This window comes from Tenebrio molitor, chromosome 6, assembly GCF_963966145.1.
Source record: "Tenebrio molitor chromosome 6, icTenMoli1.1, whole genome shotgun sequence".
Taxonomy (NCBI): Eukaryota; Metazoa; Arthropoda; class Insecta; order Coleoptera; family Tenebrionidae; genus Tenebrio; species Tenebrio molitor.
Window position 1 is genome coordinate 10782963 of NC_091051.1, and position 19940 is coordinate 10802902.

Below are 19940 nucleotides of genomic sequence, written 5' to 3' on the forward strand. Positions count from 1 at the left end.
AACGTTCGTCAAATTTTCTGTTAATGGTTGTAACGTTTTCGTTTAATAGTGTAGCAACTTGGAGAAGCTCGTTGTTGTAATGTTTACACCATCTTGGCCGCTCTCCGATTCTTTAAGTGCTTTTTTTTCTGCATCCGTTTGAGGCGAAATCATAAAATTTGCTGTAATTGGGTGGTAGTAAAGTGAGACTTCTTTAATTATCCATTAAAAAATTTTCATCAAATCTGACATACAAAGTGCTAAAGCTAATCGTCTGTTCTCTTAAGATGGCTGACGTTATGGCAGTCATTACCTCCCCTTGCAATTACGCAGGAGGGGTGCTTTTCACACCGATTACATACATATTTATTGGCCGAACCTTAATTCTCTCCCACCTCCTTTTTAATTATTGCTCTTCTCACGAATTTATCAAGATAATTTGGATCGTTACTTTTTTCTCGAATTATTTTACCTAATTAAGACGAAAGTTTGCATTAAAACACCGAGTATTTGAACATAAATCGTGCCCAGATACATAATTTTATCATAAATTTTCATTAAGATTAATGTCGGCCAGACAAAGAATTGCAACTCCACGTTTTCGGTGTACCTATGCAACGCTTTCCACAATTTTATTTTACTCCAAGAAAGTGTTATAAATTTCATTATTAAAAGGTCATCTGCGATCAAATTTATAGGCCGTGATCGCTGATAATGAATTAATAATAACCCGTGCCCTTGATCCTTGACTGTTATCTCGAAGAACAATCGTGAAATGGCTAAAATTTTAATTCTGCATCCACTTTAGATAAGGGAATTAATTAAACACCTATCCGGATTCAATCAATGTGATTGTTTCGCTTTATACACCCTGAAACGGGATACGGGTCTGACGTATGATTTTCATATCCTGTGTCCCGTTTGAGGAGCTGGTTATATCCTGTTTCCGAGGCTCCAGTGAAAAATAGGTATTGGGATAAATTGATGTCTTTCGGGTTATAGATATTACCGACACGTTCCTGTGAGAAATTTTTAACTCCCGTTTCGTGAAATTTTTATTTATTTTTTTTTTTTGGGAATAAACGCACCCAAAATGAAACATGTCTCTATTCTTAAATTGTTTATTACCAAAAGTTACGCACCTTTTTAGTTGACATTTATATACACCTTGGTAACATTAAGAATACTGAATTATGATTAATTGATATTAGGTACCGTTAATTTAGGGTATAACATTGTAATATATTATTTTAACATTTACACCTTTTTTTTTTGCAAACAACGAGACATTTTTACATGTTCACTGTCTATGTATTTTACATAAAAATTTTCTCTAGCAGCTGACAATGATTCCATACATTTATTTATTAATAAATACAAAAATAAACGACTTACGCTGAAATGTATCAAGTTGTTTTGTCGGACAAAGTGTTCATGCATTTCGTACTATTTTCAAGAATGCCACTGAAAAGCATTTTGCGCAAGGTTAAATGTGACAGATTCAAAGAGCGCAAATTTTCTAGTTCTATTACTGCTATGGGGCTTGATTAAGTGATAAAGTATTTTTTAATCAAAATAATGTTGATCGAGAAGGGACAACCCAGATAACCAATGATTCGAAGAATTTACAGTTGTTTTGTTTATTATTAAATATAAATGGTCAGTCTTTTGAGCGTGTATACTTAATCTAGAAATTCATAACGCCATAAACAACATTATCTACAATATTTCTATTATACACAATATTTACAACAAGTTTCGCTACGAAACAGTTATTTATCACATAAGGAAATACAAACTTATCTAAATTTCCCCTTTCCGGTGTATTTCACAGCACGGTGGTAAACGTTACTGAAAAAAAATATATACTTATGTACAAACAGTCTGGGCTGTGGCCCTCATATGTGAGGGTAATTAGGAACAAACAGTCTTTGGTAAGTACATGTGGACACACACACAACAATATCGAGGCCCTTAAACGTCAGTACCGCAGCCTTCCTGATACCCCTCGTCGGGTGAATTTCTGCTGTGAGTCAGCGCTCTTTTGAGTGCCGTCACCGGAGGTAAAACGGGAACACCTCCTTTCTGCCACACCCTCAATGTTTTAGCGTTCGTGGGTAGGTTTATTTGTTGTGCAGACGTCGACACCACCGTCAAAGGCTTCTGTTCGGCAATAGGAAGACCGTAATCTGCAGGATATCCTTGAGCGTTGCGGAAAGCCAATTCTTCGACGGACCCACCTCCACTCATCCCGTCCATGATGGGCGTTTTGTCGTCGTAAAAATTCAACTGTCTCGTGTAATCTGCATCCCCGTGCTCCCACAAGCCCGACGGGTAGAGGGAGTCGGCGTTGCGACTGTACTCGCCGCTGGCAGGTCTTTCTGGAATTTCCACCGAGTAACAATCTTCCGACGTTTTGGTGTCGTTAATTAGGTCAGGATTGTTCCCGGAGGCTGATGATGGCGAGACGAAACAGGAAGCGGGCATCACGCTGCCGTTGCCGTTATAACTCGCTGTGGTGTAAGAAACCTCGCTCATTCGGGGCGGTTTCTGCACGGGATTGCAGAAATTTAGTTCCGTTGGTTTATTGTGTTCGTTAAAAGTGGAGGTTTCGTCAGCGGGGACCGTTGAGACTTTCCCGTTGGCGGTCCCATTGACCACCGTAACGACTTCAATTTGACCCGAGGTTTTGCTTTCGGTAAAAGGGATCCGTCTCAAGCGAACCAACAACACGAAAATGACTAACAATATGAATATTATTAGGATTACGAGGGCAACACTTAGACCGGCGATCTGACCGCTTCCGAGAGTTGTTATCCCGGCGGCGCGCATCGACACATGAAGAGTAAAATTGGCTTCCGCGTTGCCGGCTCGGTTCTCGGCCACACAGTAAAATTCACTCGAATTTATCTCTTGGACGTTCGTTAGCACTAAGAGACTTCGTTTTTCTTGTTTGCCTTCTTCGTACACGTAGATCTTCTGGTGGGAACTGAAAGCGGAGTTGTTCAGTAGTGGACGACCGTTCCAGTACCAGTTTATGTTGGCGACCGGAATGGCGTTAGCTCTGCACAGTATGGTGGCGTTTTTGCCGGCTGTCGCCTCGATGTAACGATTAACTGGAAGGATCTCCGGTTTGCAGGCGAAATCGTCGAGGTGTAGTTCCGCGAAGGTCTTGTCGATGACTCTTTCGGGCCCTCCGCTGCACACCGGCGCTATCGGATACGGTATGTTGTTGTCGACGAGCCATTCTTTGACAGCCCTCAAACGACAGTCGCAATGCCACGGATTGTCGTGCATTTCGATGCCGTGAAGCCGGTTGAGGGTCTCCACGGTGCGTAGTCTTAATTCGGAGAGCCGGTTCCCGTTTAGCTTGAGCGACTCCAACATTTCAATTCCTTCGAAGGCTTTCGACGCTATTATTTGAATTTCACAGTTTGAAAGGTCTAATTTTATAAGTCCAGGAATCGTTTTGAAAGCGTGACTGTCGATTTTTTGAATCGGATTGTGCGAAAGGACCAAGTCGCGCAAAGAGGGTACGTCCCGGAAGGTTCCTGAAGGTACGGCCGTCAGTAGATTATGCGATAAGTCGAGTTCTATTAGATTCGTCAGTCCCCTGAATGCGAGATCATCAATTTGACCGATCCGGCACCGTCTTAAGAACACACGCTGGAGGTTAAGTAGACCTGATCTGACGAAAGTTTCCCGCGGGAGGATCTGCAAATTATTTCCGGACAAATCCAATACTTGCGTCTCCGGATCGACACTCTCGGGAATAGTGATGAGTCCTCTTTCCATACATTCCACCGTTTGTTTGCCCCCTTTCCATTTGCAGGTGCACGGCGAAGGACAGTTGCCCCCGAGGCCACCACAAGGAACAAACACTAGCAACGTTACCAGGAGGCGCAGCGGCCGGTTCGATTTCAACACCAGCACCATCACCGAAGAGTCTCACATTCAAGTCGGGGAGGATCGTGTGCGGGCTGCACGGACGCGTCGACGACAGCACTAATTAAGTGGTTAGCCCCATGGGTGCGCGAGCGTCATCCCCTAGCGCGTACATCACGGACGCCGAACGTTGACTGAATGAGAGGGCTGTCTACTCCTTCCTCGTTGTCTCGCACCCTCACCTCACGCCTCCGGCCCCGTCACCATCTCGGCGTTGCGCACTGGTTCACAAGTAACCACCGCATCACCGTACTGATTTTTGCTTTGCCCCTACAACATGCTCTCATTAATAACATCTTTAAAACTTAATCAAATTTAACAATCATGCTCACTTCTGACGACTTTCTAAAAACAATTTACCACAGCCGCGACGTCAGAAACACGACTTCCACGCACCGAAACCAAAAATCTTATCTGTGCCGCCGAGCGGATACCAATTTTCAACAAACTTACTTGCTCACTTTCGGTTGCCAATTGAAGAATTTACGCTGGATATTCCCAGAAACTTACGGTCACGGACGGATTTCGTACCTGCTCTCGTATTATCAACAATGAATTGTGTGAAATGTCCAATTAGAAAAGTTCCAAGGTAGCGCTTTTCACACCATTCAATACTTTAAGGGATTTTATTTTGTTATGCCGTTACTACCCGGTCACACTAATTTATTTCTTCAATGTCCAGGACACCGAACAGGTCTTTGTTGTGCCGGAGGTATTCGGCTATTTAGGCGGCGCAGACAGAGCCGGATTTAAAAAATTTATAACTCGCTGAAGCTCCAACTCGTATATTCCTTTTGATATAGATAAATATGCAAGGGTGCGTTATTTCTGTTGTGAATTAGTGTTATTATAGATGAGCTATTTTTAGGTTAATTGTATTAGATTATTCCGTGCGGAAAGTTCTTATCACAAATTTAATAGATTTGCGAGAGCTTATTACGTAATTTGCTTCAAGGAACGTGATAAAAAAAAAATCAACGGCAAATTCTATTGGAATTTCTCAAAATATGCTTGAAAAATTTTTGTTACAAAGTTTTCTCCTCTTCCCAAACTTCCGTGACATAATTTTGGTCGCAACACAAATAAGATTGTCTGTTTTAATCGCATAAATGGAAGTTTTGTTTTGTGTGCTTAACGTTGTTTACAAGTTATTTTTAAATTAAATTTATTTCAACATCTTGCAGATGAAAAGAATAAATCGGGACACGCTTTTACTGGGTTTAGTTATTTTTAATTTAGAATAAATTTGTTGGTTGAAACGTTCAGAACGCGAAGAGTAAATATTGCTTGTTCGTCCTCGATATGTCAATAAACTGAGTGTAAAATTTCATTCAAATCGATTCAGTCGTTGCTGAGATTAGACGATAACATCGGCAACGACAACAAACATACGAATTACTAAAAGCAATATACTTTTTAAAAGAAGGTTTTAAAAATAGAAGTAGAAAAATTATTTGTTTGTTCACGTTCTTTCAAAATTTGATTATTATTTGAAAACGACAAATGTGCGGTATTGTCAATTATCAAACGATATATCGGGTGTTCATTAAATTTATCCTCAAAGTATGCGTTGAATTGTGAATGCACCACGGATTAGTTTACAGATCGCGGATCAGCTGTTTTTAAATCTAACCTCACTTTTTGCGTTGTTTGTGTTTTTACTCTGCAGACTGACAACTGGCGCGTTCACAATCGATTCTTCAAGGCCAGCTTTAAGGAGAAATTTAAATGAACACCCGATATTTCCGCTGTACGACTGTAAAAATTTGAAGAACCATACGGCTATTTCTCTTGCATCTTTGACAAGAATTGACAATGTTTCTTATTAGTTTATTTTTTTTATTGTGAATCCGACTACCAAAAACACTATTTTTTACTTGTAAAAAATACAAAAAAAAAATTAAGATATTAAAAATAAATGTCTACTAACTTTAAATTAAAGCTTGTTTTTGACAGTGAGGTAATAATCTTTTCATCTAACTCCTCTCGAACACATTTTACAAGAGAGAGTTTAACATCCCTTAGAGATTTGTAGGAACTTAAATTAACAATATTGTTAAATGTATAAAATTAAATGAAAAGGTGGAGGAGGATATCATATGAGACCTTTCGTACAGACTAAAACTCTCGGATTAACTTTGGTGGTTTTTTATGTCTCTGTTTAGTTAATTTTAGGTCCAATTTATGCTAATGAAACTATCTTACTAATTAAATTTAAAAGTTCTTACAATTAAGGTCAGCATTCGATCATATTAGATTATGTTTCTAGATAGTTGAAGTAATTTACAGTTAATTTCTAATACATTTTTCAGAGTACATGTACCTATTTGAAAGTAAGCCAAAGTTTGCAGGCAGTAAAATTAATAATGAAAAAACAATTAAGCAATAAAAATTTCATATGGAATAAGTGAAAATTGTTTCCGAGAAACCTGTAACGAAGGCATTATTAAATAATATCGGAATGATTATTTTATGCCGTGAAAATTATCTCGTATTTGTTTTAAACAAACAGTATTTGTATTTTACGACGGTTATATAAATATGAGTAATGAAGTTAGTTTATAAGTAATAAAAGCGCCAAATGCTGGAGTCGTTAATAAATTTCACATAAGTTAGAATCGATAGTAACGAATAATTATGATAATCAAGAGCACGCCTCCATAAATATTATTGTTTAATATTGTTTGGGGCTAGGTTAATTAAGGATGAAGCAGCATTAGTTATGTCTGACTGTGAATTAGGTTTGTACATTTTTGGCGTGCACAAGATTTATTAATCAAGTAATGAAGAATTGTTAATTTTGGATTAGCAACAATCACACGACTGTTAGGTGTGGAGATTCCAAGCGATAGGTGTGAACGTGTGGCCACGCCGGACCTGTAAGATACGAGAAGGTATTTATCTGTGTTTAAAAGGAAACGGAAATCTTAACAGTGGAATGACAACGTTGTAAAGTTTACGCCGTTCTAATGATCAGAAAGCATTCTCGAAGGTGTTGGTGTTTCATTCATCTTCGCCGTTTTCACAAGCTTAATTTGATGCAATTAAAACAAAATTAAAGCAGACCGGGAATGACGTTATTATCGGCAAGACGGGAAAATGATTGAGAAATATTCGCAACGAGAAGTTTTTTAATGAAGCAAACAGGAAACAGGCAGTACGTCACAGTACGGTTGATCGAACTGTATGCGTTTATGGATTAAGCCATAGTTATTTACATTAGAGTACGGAAGGTGAATTTTCCGGCACGACAACTAATTTTAGGCACAAGGCGCAGCCGAGGGACTGATTACACAGTAAAATAATGTAATTGTTTTTGTGATAGGTACTTGTTTACTTGCAGTGATTCATCTAACAATGAAGCAGAAAATTGAGATTTATCTTATTTCAGTATTATCAGTATTTTGAAATGATAATAACATTATTAAATGATCAAAAAATTCTTTTAATTTTTAAATTGTACAAAAAGTAAATTTTTATGATTTTTGAAACAGTTCTAAACGATTATTACTCCAATAGTCAGCACTTACAGGTATGTAAATGGATCCTTGAAATTTCAATTGCTAAAACTGACATTTAATAGAAACTAAATAATTTTTTTTTAATTTTGCACCTAAAAATAATTCTGTATCGAAAGCGTTTTCGTTTATTCTTTTCTGAATGGCACGTCTCAAAAATTGTGTAAAACTATTTTTATTATAAGTATATATTATAACAGATATTTTTTTGTCAAGAATTCATTTAAATATTACTCATTTTAATAATTCTAAAATTTCATTTTCGTTGTTTTTCATTCGACTATTTTAATCGAATAATTTTTTCCGTGCTTCATTATCAATGGATGTGTAAACACATGAGCGGGTAAGGATTTTAAGGTTCAAATTATATTTAATTTTAACTTTGTTTGGAAGAATTTGCGGGAAAAATGATAAATAAAAAAAAATGTTTATTTTAACGAGTCCTATTGGTGGTTAAATTTATTACGTGGACTTCCATAACACCCTGTATAGTAGTTTTGAAGATTGTGCCAGTTCGGCAACCATCCCTCCGGAATGTGAAGTCGTGTTACGCACGCACTGATGACTTTTATAATGGAGCAATTTGGAATATATTCAGCACTTGGCATATTTCTTGCGCACGGGACTCCGTCTACTAATTTCTGACGAGTTTTAAGCGGATGACGGTAGATCTGTTCGGGGTTCCAATATAATTTTAAATATGTGTATGGCAGAATCTGGGTTATATTGCAAAATAGAAACCCGTGGGTGTTTCGCATTTGTGTGAAACGAGGCGCATCAACGTTGTGTCCAGACGTTGCAAATGCCGACCTTCCCAGCATCTGCTTCCCTGACCCGTGTTTTTAGCTTTTCCGTGGCATGCGCTTATCTCATAAAGCGAGAATGCCGTTTTTCTCTCTTATTTTATAAAACAAGTGGTGTACAATACATCCGTTCCAGGAGTATCATCCTTCTTGTGAACCGGGCTGATAACAGCGCGGAATTATTTATGAGGGAAAACTGGATTTTGCTTTTAATACGTTTCGATTTTTTCCGTTGCAACGATTTCAAAAGTGTTGGTATAATACGATTTAGGACGGGCAAACAGACCCGACCAGAAGGTATTCTACCTGTGCTTCCGGAGGGCGATGCAAAGAGAATTTATAAAAGACCCACAGCGACCGCCATTCAAGTTAATTATTTACCTTTTCTCCTTCTCGCAATGTTTCAACTCATTCATCTTTTCAACCGCACCATTAGAGGCCCAGAGTAGTTATTTACTAACTAACCCCACGGCACATCCAATAAAAAACCCATCGATTATTCACTCGGGGAAAAACTGAGTATTCTTTAACGGTGTTAAAACCGGCCATAAGCCGATAGCTGGGATGGTCGTAATACCGCTGAGGTAATCGCAATAACAATAGCAATCTTTCAGATGTGGTTTCGCTTGAAAAACTCCCAGGAAGTACGGTCTACTAATAACATCCACTCGTTAGAGAGACCTTTGTCACACGTCTTGAGATCACATTGTAGCTATGCGGCTTGCGGCACCGACGATGCTTTTCATGTCACCGAAACAACGACACTCTAAAAAATTATCCAAAAAATTCATTTGAATGCGTGAATAAAACGGAGATTGTGAAAGTGTCACGGAAAAGCCCTCCATTTAATTTTCCGTGTGTCATCTTATTCGAGTTTAGACACTTTCCGAAGTTTGTAGTCGGCGGGATTTTGGCTAGCAATAGTAAAAGCGATTGGTTTAATAGTTTAATGCTGAAATAGATTACCAAATCGAAGAGAGAGGATTTCAGTAATCGGTGAAGTAACAAGTACGATCCGTAAGTTTGCCACTTTGCCTCTCTTCGTTTGGATCGCTATTATAATCCTCCAATCGATAGGGAGTTTTCAATAAAAAAAAACTGCAAATTTGTAAACGAATAAATTTATCACATAAAAAGAAACTTAATAATTGAATAAATTATCGTAGTTTAATTTAATGACGCAAAAAAAAACCGAGTTATGAGAAATCAAACCTGACAATTATATATTTTTTTTTAATCTAACAGATGTTGTCAAGATGGTCGGCGAGACGCCATGATTTTGACAAAATTGGTTAGTAAGTCAATTACGCAATGTCTCTTTTTTGTTTGTATTTTTTAGATGTGAACCAAGAACAACTCGACAGAGTTTGACATTTTGGAAATGAATTTATTTTCTGCGTGTAAAAAATTCCGGACGTGTTATTTATCATTTTACTTAGGAAGGAAGAGTGTAACGATTTTTATGGAATTGAAATTAAATTTCAGCCTGAAAATATCTCTTAAGACGTAGCTGAAGCCAGTGAAAGAGGTTCAGTTTCTCGTAATTGTTAAAAGAAGCGAAAGATAAAAAGAAGCGCTCGCTGTAAGTTTTCCGTTTACAGGAAACGTTAATTAAACATTAATCTTACACTCATATTTAGTTGAAACAATCGGAAGTTAAATCTATAAGAAACAGTTTTGCAGAGTTTGTTCATTCTCTTTGATCAGGTTCTTTTTTTTTTTGTTAGCCAGGAGCAGGGTTTATTCTGTTATTGAAATGGGTCCTATTTTATTCTCGATTTAATGAGACTGTAAAAAATGTCGTATCATTAAAATTGATGGGGTAGCAAACCTATTTCCTTTTCATCTTTTGTTTTGGCTGAGTACTTAATAACACGTTTGCAGTGAAACATGGAAATTGCACCAATGTGCATTGATGAAAACTGCAGATTAAATTTACCACTGCAATTCATTTTACACATGTTACGTGGAAATTTATTTTGGGAACATATCTGACAACTCGGTTCGATTTTTTTGACACGTTTTTTTTACGTAATCGCTGTGTCAAATCGTGTGCAGGGATTTCAAACAAATTAAAAATTAGTTTGCTCCATCATTATCCTGCTAGTTAATCACCAACTGCCATGGTCGTTCTAATAGCTCTGAAGGTGAAGGTATATATTTATAGTGTTTTCATGTGACTCTGAAGGGTTGAGATATAATAATATTCACCAAATCAACAAAGCGGCATTTTGTCTTTTGGTACGCCACTGTGCGACAGCTTAAATTAGAATCAGTTAAAAAAAAGACTTGTGCTAAGGAATTTTTATGATAAATTTACAATACAGCACAAAGTAACGGGTGTTTTTTAAAATTTGGCGCCGAAGTTGGCGTTGAAGAGTCGATTGTGAATGAACCACTCGTCTTAAAAACACTTATTTTTCAAACAGCAGATTAAAAACACAAACAACGCAAAAGGTAAGGTTAGATTTAAACAGCTGATCAGAGTTGTAATCCGGTGGTGTGTTCACAATTGTCACCCGTTATGTAAGAGACAAGCGCTATCCCTTGCTTGATGTTAATAGTTTTTTACAGCTAGAATGGTCAAAGTAAAATGAAAATATCGTGTGTTCATTTATCCTTAAAGTTGGCGTTGAAGAGCGATTGTGAACGCACAAACACAAACAATGCAAAAATTGAGGTTAGATTTAAAGAGCTGATCTGTAATCTGTAATCCGTTATTTAAATAAATTACTTTAGTAGATTTTCCCGATCTTGTATGTTCGAAGAGATTCAAATTCTTATTGACCTGGTAAGACTAATAGAAATTTCCTGGAAATTGGTGGAAATATACGTTTCAAAGTATTGTTAGCAAAACCGTGTGACCCAGAAACGAAAACTTCATTTTAGGTCATTCGTAGTATTAGGCTTCACCTAAAACTGAGCTTTTTGGCATTTTTGTTCCGTTGTGTCGGCAGCGGCTTAACAGTTTCTGGGTCTGATAAATAGTCGAGTTCGTATGCAGATCCGGTAGCAAATTTTCGATTTTCTGCAAGAACAGTCGATGAGGTTAAACAAGTGTTAATTTTTGACGGGAATTCATTGAACCGACTTTGGTTCAATGAATCACGGATGAGACGTTACCGATTTGGTTGGTAATTTTTGAAGTAATGATCGACCAAAGGACAGAAGACTTTGACCTATGCGGGTCTGGTGGCCAAGAAACCGTGATTATCACAAGGTTTGAGAAACACGCAATTGAGTGTAGTTTGGAATGAAAAAAATAATCATTCGTGTTCAGCAGGTGTGTGAGCCATCAACCGGCAAATTGTAAACGAAATAAGAAATAACACCGTGTCCGTTTACTCAGTCCTTTTGTTTTTTCATTTATTATCGCGTTTTGATTCGTCGTTTTAGTTTTAAAACGTCTCGCGAGGCTTTAGAATTTTTAAATCTTGTCCGGAGTCACGTATTTGGAAATTCTTTTATAACTCGACAAAAGTCATCAAACTGGATAACCTTGTTTCCTAAGTACAAGGTGCCGGATTACGTTAACATTAAAATGAGCTACTGGAATACATATTTTTCGTCAAGTTCCACGCCGAGATTATTGCATTATCATCATCGCGTTGTCACTTAGCGGCAGAATATTATTATGATCAATAACGACGGAAACAGAGTCGATGTAATCGGAACATATATTTTTCAGGAGATCTCCTGAAACAATACGACACTGTTCTTAAATATTTAGTTTGCATTCAGCTTTCAAATATCGTTGTTTATGCGTTTCTCCTCTTTGGGATCGTCCCTCTTATCGAAATTTAAACGAAAACAGTTAAGCACCTTTTAAATTACGTTTATGAAAAATCTAATTTTTAAAAGTGGCGTGTGTCCAACTTATAATTACTTTCAAACTCTCGTTTCATCTTTTTTATCCGGCCACTGCTGATTAATATTCTGAATGGCGTCGTATTTAAATGAAGTTGATTCACTTATCGAGAACCTTTAATTAAGAGAGGTGCTGTTGGTGAAGAGTTGTCGGCGTGTGGGGTTCCGTATACGTTAAGGGGAAAGCTCGACATGGGTCGAAAGCTCGGAGCCATGTGTGGAGTGGACCGGTTCTTTTATGAAATTTTGTAGTCTGACGAGCTCCCTAATTGATTTAGTATTTAAAAGACCTCGGAAATTTAATAATGTGATGGGAAGTTGATTTCTCAACAGAATGTAGTAACCTGATTAATCGGAATGATTGAACGACTTGTAGATAATAAATAAAACGGGGCCCGAGATAAGTTGACCAAGTTTGCAGCTTTAAAGGCGGGATGAAAAATGTAGGGAAAAACATCACTTACAATTAAACTTTTCTTTGTTCCTCGTCTCGAACTTTGCAGAATTAATTATATTGATTGCTTTAAATAACAAAGGTTTTAATTCTGCATTAACATCGATCCATACATTTTACTTATTTTTGCCTGGAAACTCCAACTTTTTATTGCCACTGCCGCTTGATAGATTACGTTTTCCTGCTAGCCGTTTACCTCCCGGCGTAAGCTTTCCAATTTATTTATTTATGTCGTTGTAGTGCCGCTGAATGAGGTGCATTTGTGCACATAGATCAAAGAGAGTTCACTCCGCCAGAGTGATCGAAAGGAAGAGTAATTTTTTTAATAGCAACGATGGTCAAAGTCAAGGGACAAAGTGTCCGAGAGTGATCGATGAATGGAAAAAATATTGTGTTTTTCCCCGGCACAGTATACACACCATTATAACTTTTTCTTGTGCTAAATTCTCGTTTTACCAGCAAAATTCCAGATCGACAGATTTCCAGATTAAGGAAAATAAAATGTGTTATTTTGTTAAATTACTTTCTACACGTAATGAACGCGACCATAAAGAAAACGTTACACCCGAAACACAAGTGTTTCGATTCTGACTCGCTGATACTGAAAATGAATTTATTATTGTCATTATCGATCAGTCACAAAACAAAAGCACTGCTTTCCTCAAATTAGCTTTTATGGAGCAAATTGGTTTTTCTACAAAGTAAAACACGTACTGACAGCAGACACATATTTACAATTTACCTCTATTTTTTTTTAAATTTGAAAACCATCATGGGAGATGCTAATCAGTGAAAAATATCAATTTAAGTTTACTTAGTACTACAGCGGAACGCTTATCACTTTAATACTTAAAAACAGTTTGTAAAATACTGTATGGTATAGTAATGATAGTCATAAAATAACATAGTAATATTAAAGTAACTTTATGCGATAAAGAACCGATTTCGATGACTAGCTATTAGAGGCAGACGTTGGTGGTTGCATAAGTTTCTTTTTCCATTTTGGTCATTAGCTGTAGTAATATATTTTTTCAGGTTCCAAGTCTTGAATAACGAATTGTTTCTTTAACTTTTTTTTATCTGGAAAAAGTAATTAATGAGAACTATTCGAGAGAAAACTTCCAAAAACAAAGAACGTAAATTAAGCTATTCTTCGACGAATGGTGAATTACAAAACTCTAATACTCTTTCCTGCCTTTCTGAACGAATTAACATATCCCACAACAGTAACAAAGCTTGGGATATATCATACCAATTTAGTGTAATTTGAATATTTTAGAAGTCTTTGATATTTTCACTCTTTTATTATTTGTTTAAAAAAGTGCAATAAAACATTTCTTCACAAGCACATCGCAAAATATATTTTGAAACAAAGAACAATCATTACTGGCAAGTGGAAAACCGGGTATTAAGAAAATTTAACGTCGAGAAAATTTTCTTTAGCGTTATTCCAGTAAACGGAAATGATATTGAATTAAAAATGCTGCGTTATTATGAGGATGATGGAATGATTGATTGCTAAAATGTAAAGCAAGGGCATGTTATTATTTACCGTAAATTAATTATTTTAATTAAAATAAGGAAATTCTTCGTCTCTGGAGTGCTCTTTGCTTCCTTTGTTTGTAACTACTCGAGCTAAATTAAAATTTATTTGGAATAAAAAACGGAAGCAAAATAAATTAAGTTCATTAAACTCTAGCACAATATGTACCTGTTGATTTAAGACGGACGTTCAAGTCGTACATATAAATTATTTAAGACGCCATAAAGATACACTGTAATTCCATAATTTGAATTGTTTCACATTAGTGTCTCTAATAATGTCTTATAATAACCGTAATTATGAAGCTAATTCTGTTTTAATTAATTATTTCCAAATATGTAATTTATTCTATCGCGCGTTCAAATGAGATCCTGGGCTGGGAAGGCGTTGGAAACTGTCAATTGTTGTGCTTTTTTAAAGCGTAGATTAATTGGAGTATGTTGACAGCTAACCTAAAATTTAAAGCCAAAAAAATCTTTCTTTTTTCTCTCTTTGCAATGTTTTACATAAAAAATACAATAACTTAAGGATTCCTATTCTCGAAGCAAATATCTAAGGGCACTCTGCTGAAAACAAACATGTTCAATTATGTCCAGATTAAACAGAAACAAATGTCTTTCGTGTCAAACGGCGGGAAATTCAAATTTTACACTGTTCTGAACGGTTAATTTTCCCAACGCCTACTTGCGATAGAGTACTTGGCCCGTTTTATATTGAGTGATCTATTTATTTTTAGAAAGATAAGATATAAAATTATGAGATTTTAGCATCGCGAAATAATAATAATAATAATAGTAATATGGCGGCTCCGGAGAAACTGCTTTCCATTGTAATTTCAATACTTCATGGCTTGGTTATTTTCATAGAATACATTTCGTTTTGGATGTCGTCGAGAAATGGACGTATAAGAAATAAATGAGCATACATACAAAGAAAATGTGAGGAATTATCATTGATTGATAGAAACATCCGTAATGATAAATATGTCCGGCTTCTATGCCGGATGGTTTTATAACATTAGTTTCGATAAAGGGTCAAAAAAGCTTTCGATCAGTGCAATAATAATACGGGGTGTTATTTGAAAAAATGAGTTTTTGACATTTTTAGTTTGTTGTGTTTAAAAAATCGCAGTGGGCATATGCGACTGAGCAGGTTGTTGAGTAAACACTCAACAAATGCGGTAAATATTCAGGAATCAAACAGCGTCAATCATTTTAATTTGTGTGCAATGATTTAGAGGTACGAATTTTCGAACGCACCCCTACAATTCGAAATTCTGGTAAAAAAAGCGCCACTGATCAAAAACGATGGCAGATAAGTAAAAATGCCCTGTATTCATAATTTAGCATAGAATCCAAAAATGAACTGGGTTTTTCTGTTTCGTAATTGGCACTGACCGGATGTTTTAACTTGACACAACATTTAAAAAAAAAATTGGTTATGTCCGGTATGTTTATGCTATTACAAAAATGACCCTTTGATGGTAAACGTCAAATTCTCCTGTCAACTCTGTCAAAGCTGACAACCGGAAATGCGTTTAGATTACAGTGGTACCAAAATCATTCCAATTTTCATTGCCACCAACAGACTCAGTCATTCTTGATCACGTTGTATAAACCTGTATATACCGCAATATTTTCCAAATGTGCAGTAGAAACGTAGCTATCATCTAAAAAAAAGAAAAAGTTGATATCTTTAATAAATAATAACAAACAAGTTATGGAGCTTTTTCGCAACTCTGGGACACCTGTATATAGCAATTTCCCTTTAGAAGTTAAAAAATACAAAGTGTCTATAAAAGAACGTATATCAAGAGTCCTATGGAATTGTGAGCTCTATAATTTTATTGTGTCAAACTATGTCGAGGCGTTGAAGCCGTCAAATGAGATGTCAACAGTCAAATGTTAAATTATTAAATCTTAGGATACGTTGTGAGTTCGACGCCTTAGTTGTTTTGCTTGTGATTTTCTTCGGTTTTTCTATATTCTAATTACTTTTCATCTTGCAACAGTCTATTAAAAACCTGTCATGAATGGCCTTACATAACCTCTGTTTTTCTAGTTGGTACCACAATGTGCTACAGAGCGGCAAAAATAAAATATATTCGAATTCCACAGGATTCTTGATATACGTTCTTTTATAGACACTTTGTATAATATGTATTTGAGAACACCTAAACTGAAAAATTAAAAATATATTGTTGTTGCCTAGAGATATAATAACTATAGTTAAGACTTCCTGATGAGAATATCCTGGTTGTAACGAGAATTATTTTAACCTGATTGTTTTTATTACCGCTGAATTAATTTAAAGATAATTAAGTAGGTAAAGTTTGTCCAGTGAGAGATTGGTTAACATAAAAACCACTAAATTCTACGTAGAGGAAATAGTACCTAGCGCATGTAAAATTTGAAATATATCCTTCAAGCAGTAATATTTTTGCCCTGAAATTATGCTCTAATTAATGTATTCTAATGCATTTTGTAGTGTTGGGTTAATTTAATAGAATTTAAAATCTTCCAATCTTTCGCTGGACAAAGTAGGTATACAAACATAACAACAGCGAATTTTTTTTGTTTTGATTCTTCATAAAATTTCTTATGTTGGGGCATTGGTAGGATCTTTTGCAGAATATCTTGATTTAATCTACTACATTTGACGTTTGTTGTATAAACTTTTTGCGTGATATGACCACTATCTGTGCGATTCCATTTACACATTGTTATGATTTAGCGATCGTTATTTTAACGATCGATTTTTTAAAATGATTTTGAAAGAGCTTGCTGATTTCTTAAAGCAAGTTGATGATCTCTACAAGTATATATTTGCTAAATTAACTTGATTTTTTTAAATTTTGATTCGGAAGTGATTTTCTAATTTTTAAAAAAATATTTAAAACAACCAATTTTCAATGTAACGATCGATATTATAACTATTTGGAAACAGAATCGCACTGAATAACAAGTGAATAACCAAGAAATTCGTTTTGTTTTGTCATACTTAAGACATATTGAGTTTTTTCTTTGTTTATCGAACAACGTGAAATTTGTTAAATTAATGAAGGCAGACGAAGGAAGAATTCGCAACTCCGCTTGAAGAAAATTCTTTCATTTAGTTTTTCAGTTAACTATGTGAGTCTCTAGAAACTAATAACATTGCAATAAGATTTAGTAATTAACAACTATTTAATCCCACAGGAATTCATAACTGTTGTCTTGAAAAATTATTCAAGACTTGTAAAAAAAATGCGCATCGACTACCTAGGTCGTCGTATATTTTTGTCAAGTGAGCATTTTAAGAAGTAATTGATGGCATTTTATTATGAAAAGTGTTGAAACTGTCCACCATCTTCTTCATGAGATATTCCAATTCTGTTTTTTATACCATTTATAACATTTTGGAGTGATGTGGTGACGCCTTTGTGCCGGACCACCAGCTAACAGTTCCGGAACAGAAGTCATGCGGTAAGGATATAAATGTAAATCCTTTTTTAATGTTGTGCGGCACGTTTTCACAGAAAGATTCACTTGTTGAGGTAAATGTCGGAGGGAAGTTTTTGGTTCATTCTCCACAATTTCCTCAACTGCAACTTCTGCAACTTCTGAAGTACGTTTTGCTGGCTTTCTCTACCTTTCTTTCTTGTTATGCTTCCAGTCTGCGAAACAATTTCACAGTACGATCTAAACACTCCCGAAATTGTTTATGACCAACGACAGCTTGAGGAAATTCTTGCAAACAGTGTTGCACTGAACACTCATTGTTACGACCGACTACCATAAACACTTTTTGCTCAGTTGAGTAACCCATTTTAGTTTTATAAAAAACTGTTTCTATAAGCAATTTGATACGGGATGAAAAAATGACACTGACGTAAACAAAAAATTTGAGATTAAACTGACACTCCGTAAGTTACGACACATGTGACAAAACCAAACACATCTTGCATTTGCAAAGGTGGTGGTCGAAGATTTTGTCCTGATTGCGCAGCATGGAACGCTTTCATAACAGAAATACCTAAGCGTGTTTTACATAACTGCCTTTTCCATGTCTTTTTGATTTATACGCATTTCACATCAATCGTAGCAAAATTATAACACTTCCCATTTCTCACGTATTTTCGGTTGGAGCTTGTGTTTTGCATTCATAGAAATCTCAAACTGTGGTATTTGATATTTTCGTTTCAGAGTTTTCCAGCTACGTGCTTGTGGTGTATTCTAACTATTTATCATCTTCAATTTATGTAAACTTACGTAAATAAGTGAGAGAGCGTAAATATCGTCTAAAAGAGATTCGATTTTTAAAATTCTTTAGCGACAAGAATATCTTGGCTAGGGAATTAAAAATGTGATCTTTTCTGATCCGATTTTTTTAAAACTTGATTCGAATACAAGTTAAATAATATTAAACATAAAGACGGCACGTGTGGGTGTATTATTTGGTTTTTGGATCCCAAAGAGAATTCGTCTGATTTCCGATATTCAAATTCTCGTCCCGGTTTTGTGGCATAGTAAGTACTTTGGTCTGCATTCCAGACATGAAACATTTCCGGATTGCCGCATTTACTCCGAAATATGCGTATTTTTGTCATCAACAGCTTATTATCTGTGCATTATTTCTAATCCCATCGGTCCCTATAGCATTTGAAGTTGGCTTAAGCCGCTTCAATTATTTCATGCAGGGCGTGCTTTTTGGAGCTTAGTAAGCGCACACTGCATGCTGTGCTGGCAAATGTCTCCAATCTCATTTGGCGACTGGTTGTGATTGGAGGGGTTGGTTGGTTGGGGCTCATCAGTGCATTTCAAGCGTGCTTCACCGGATTTCAACCCGGAGAATTTGCCCCCGTACTGATGTGATGTCACTCGTACGATATGTGCTTATGCCTTTAGTCGGCTCGTTCGATATGTTATGGTTTAAATTGCATCGCCTAAACGCTTCCAATACACATTATTTACATTCAATCACGGAATGACTCAGCTGGAAGCAGAAAGGCGAGGCCAGACGGGACAGGAAATGACGTCTGGGCTCTGATTATCGCATCTTCGTCGTTAAACAAAGCAAAGGAGTTGCCGGCCGTCACGCTTTATGAAATCGCTGTCGTTGATTTTTGTGCAACACATGCACTAGGAAATCAGTTACTCAAACGTTTGAATCTGTTATTCGGGTTTAATTGCACGAAAAGATTTTTTTTTACAATTTCGTCGAGAAACAGGGCATAAAATGAGGAACAGGAAGTAGTTTCTTACTGTATTATGTAAATATTACGGTCGGAAAGCCGACGATTCGACGAGTTTCGACTCCATTCTGCAGGGACAAACTCTTCAATTTATGAATCAATACTTTCAGTTTATTCAATTACGGAATGCCCCACGGAACAATAATACGCCGTATTAAAAACACAACCAAAACAAACTAATTTCGTTGTTAAAATTTCTCTTAAGTAAGATAAATTACGGTGTTGCGTGCAATGATTTGATTACAGTAATTCAGAGTACTCAAAGGCCATTCATCTTTTAATGGTGCGATCAATATGTGGCATATCATTCATATTAGAGGATAAAAATCGAAAGGCAGCCGCTATTACAACAGTTATTAAATTTTACGAGTGCACTTCCGGTATAAAGAATCTCGGACGCTTATGTATATAGGGTTGCCTACACACATAAAAATGGAACTGCTTCCAATAAAGAAGGAGTTGAGAAAGAGGCGAGGGCAACTGTTACGTTGTCAGGTTGTTATTGTTAAAACAGAGAGATCACGTCGGTTGTAAGTTTGGCCAACATATCATATTACATGTAATTCCATTAGATCCGAACACGTAAAACTTTCAAAAC

General features: G+C 36.2%; 2 protein-coding genes across 2 annotated transcripts in view; one reads left to right on the forward strand and one right to left on the reverse strand.

The window, feature by feature from the left end:
* Positions 1-19940, forward strand: part of Yip1d1 (Yip1 domain-containing 1) — a 131546-nt gene that overhangs the window by 44307 nt on the left and 67299 nt on the right. The window lies entirely within an intron of this gene.
* kek1 (kekkon 1) lies at positions 1087-4394 on the reverse strand. Its single transcript, XM_069050962.1, has 2 exons — positions 4257-4394; positions 1087-4194 (listed from the first exon to the last, which is right to left on the reverse strand). The coding sequence occupies exon 2, from the start codon at positions 3913-3915 to the stop codon at positions 1954-1956; it is 1962 nt and encodes a 653-aa protein (XP_068907063.1). The 5' UTR covers positions 3916-4194; positions 4257-4394; the 3' UTR covers positions 1087-1953.

What these genes read in the sequence shown, in the direction of transcription:
- kek1 (XM_069050962.1), bottom strand. Translation starts at nt 3,915, where the DNA reads ATGGTGCTGGTGTTGAAATCGAACCGGCCGCTGCGCCTCCTGGTAACG.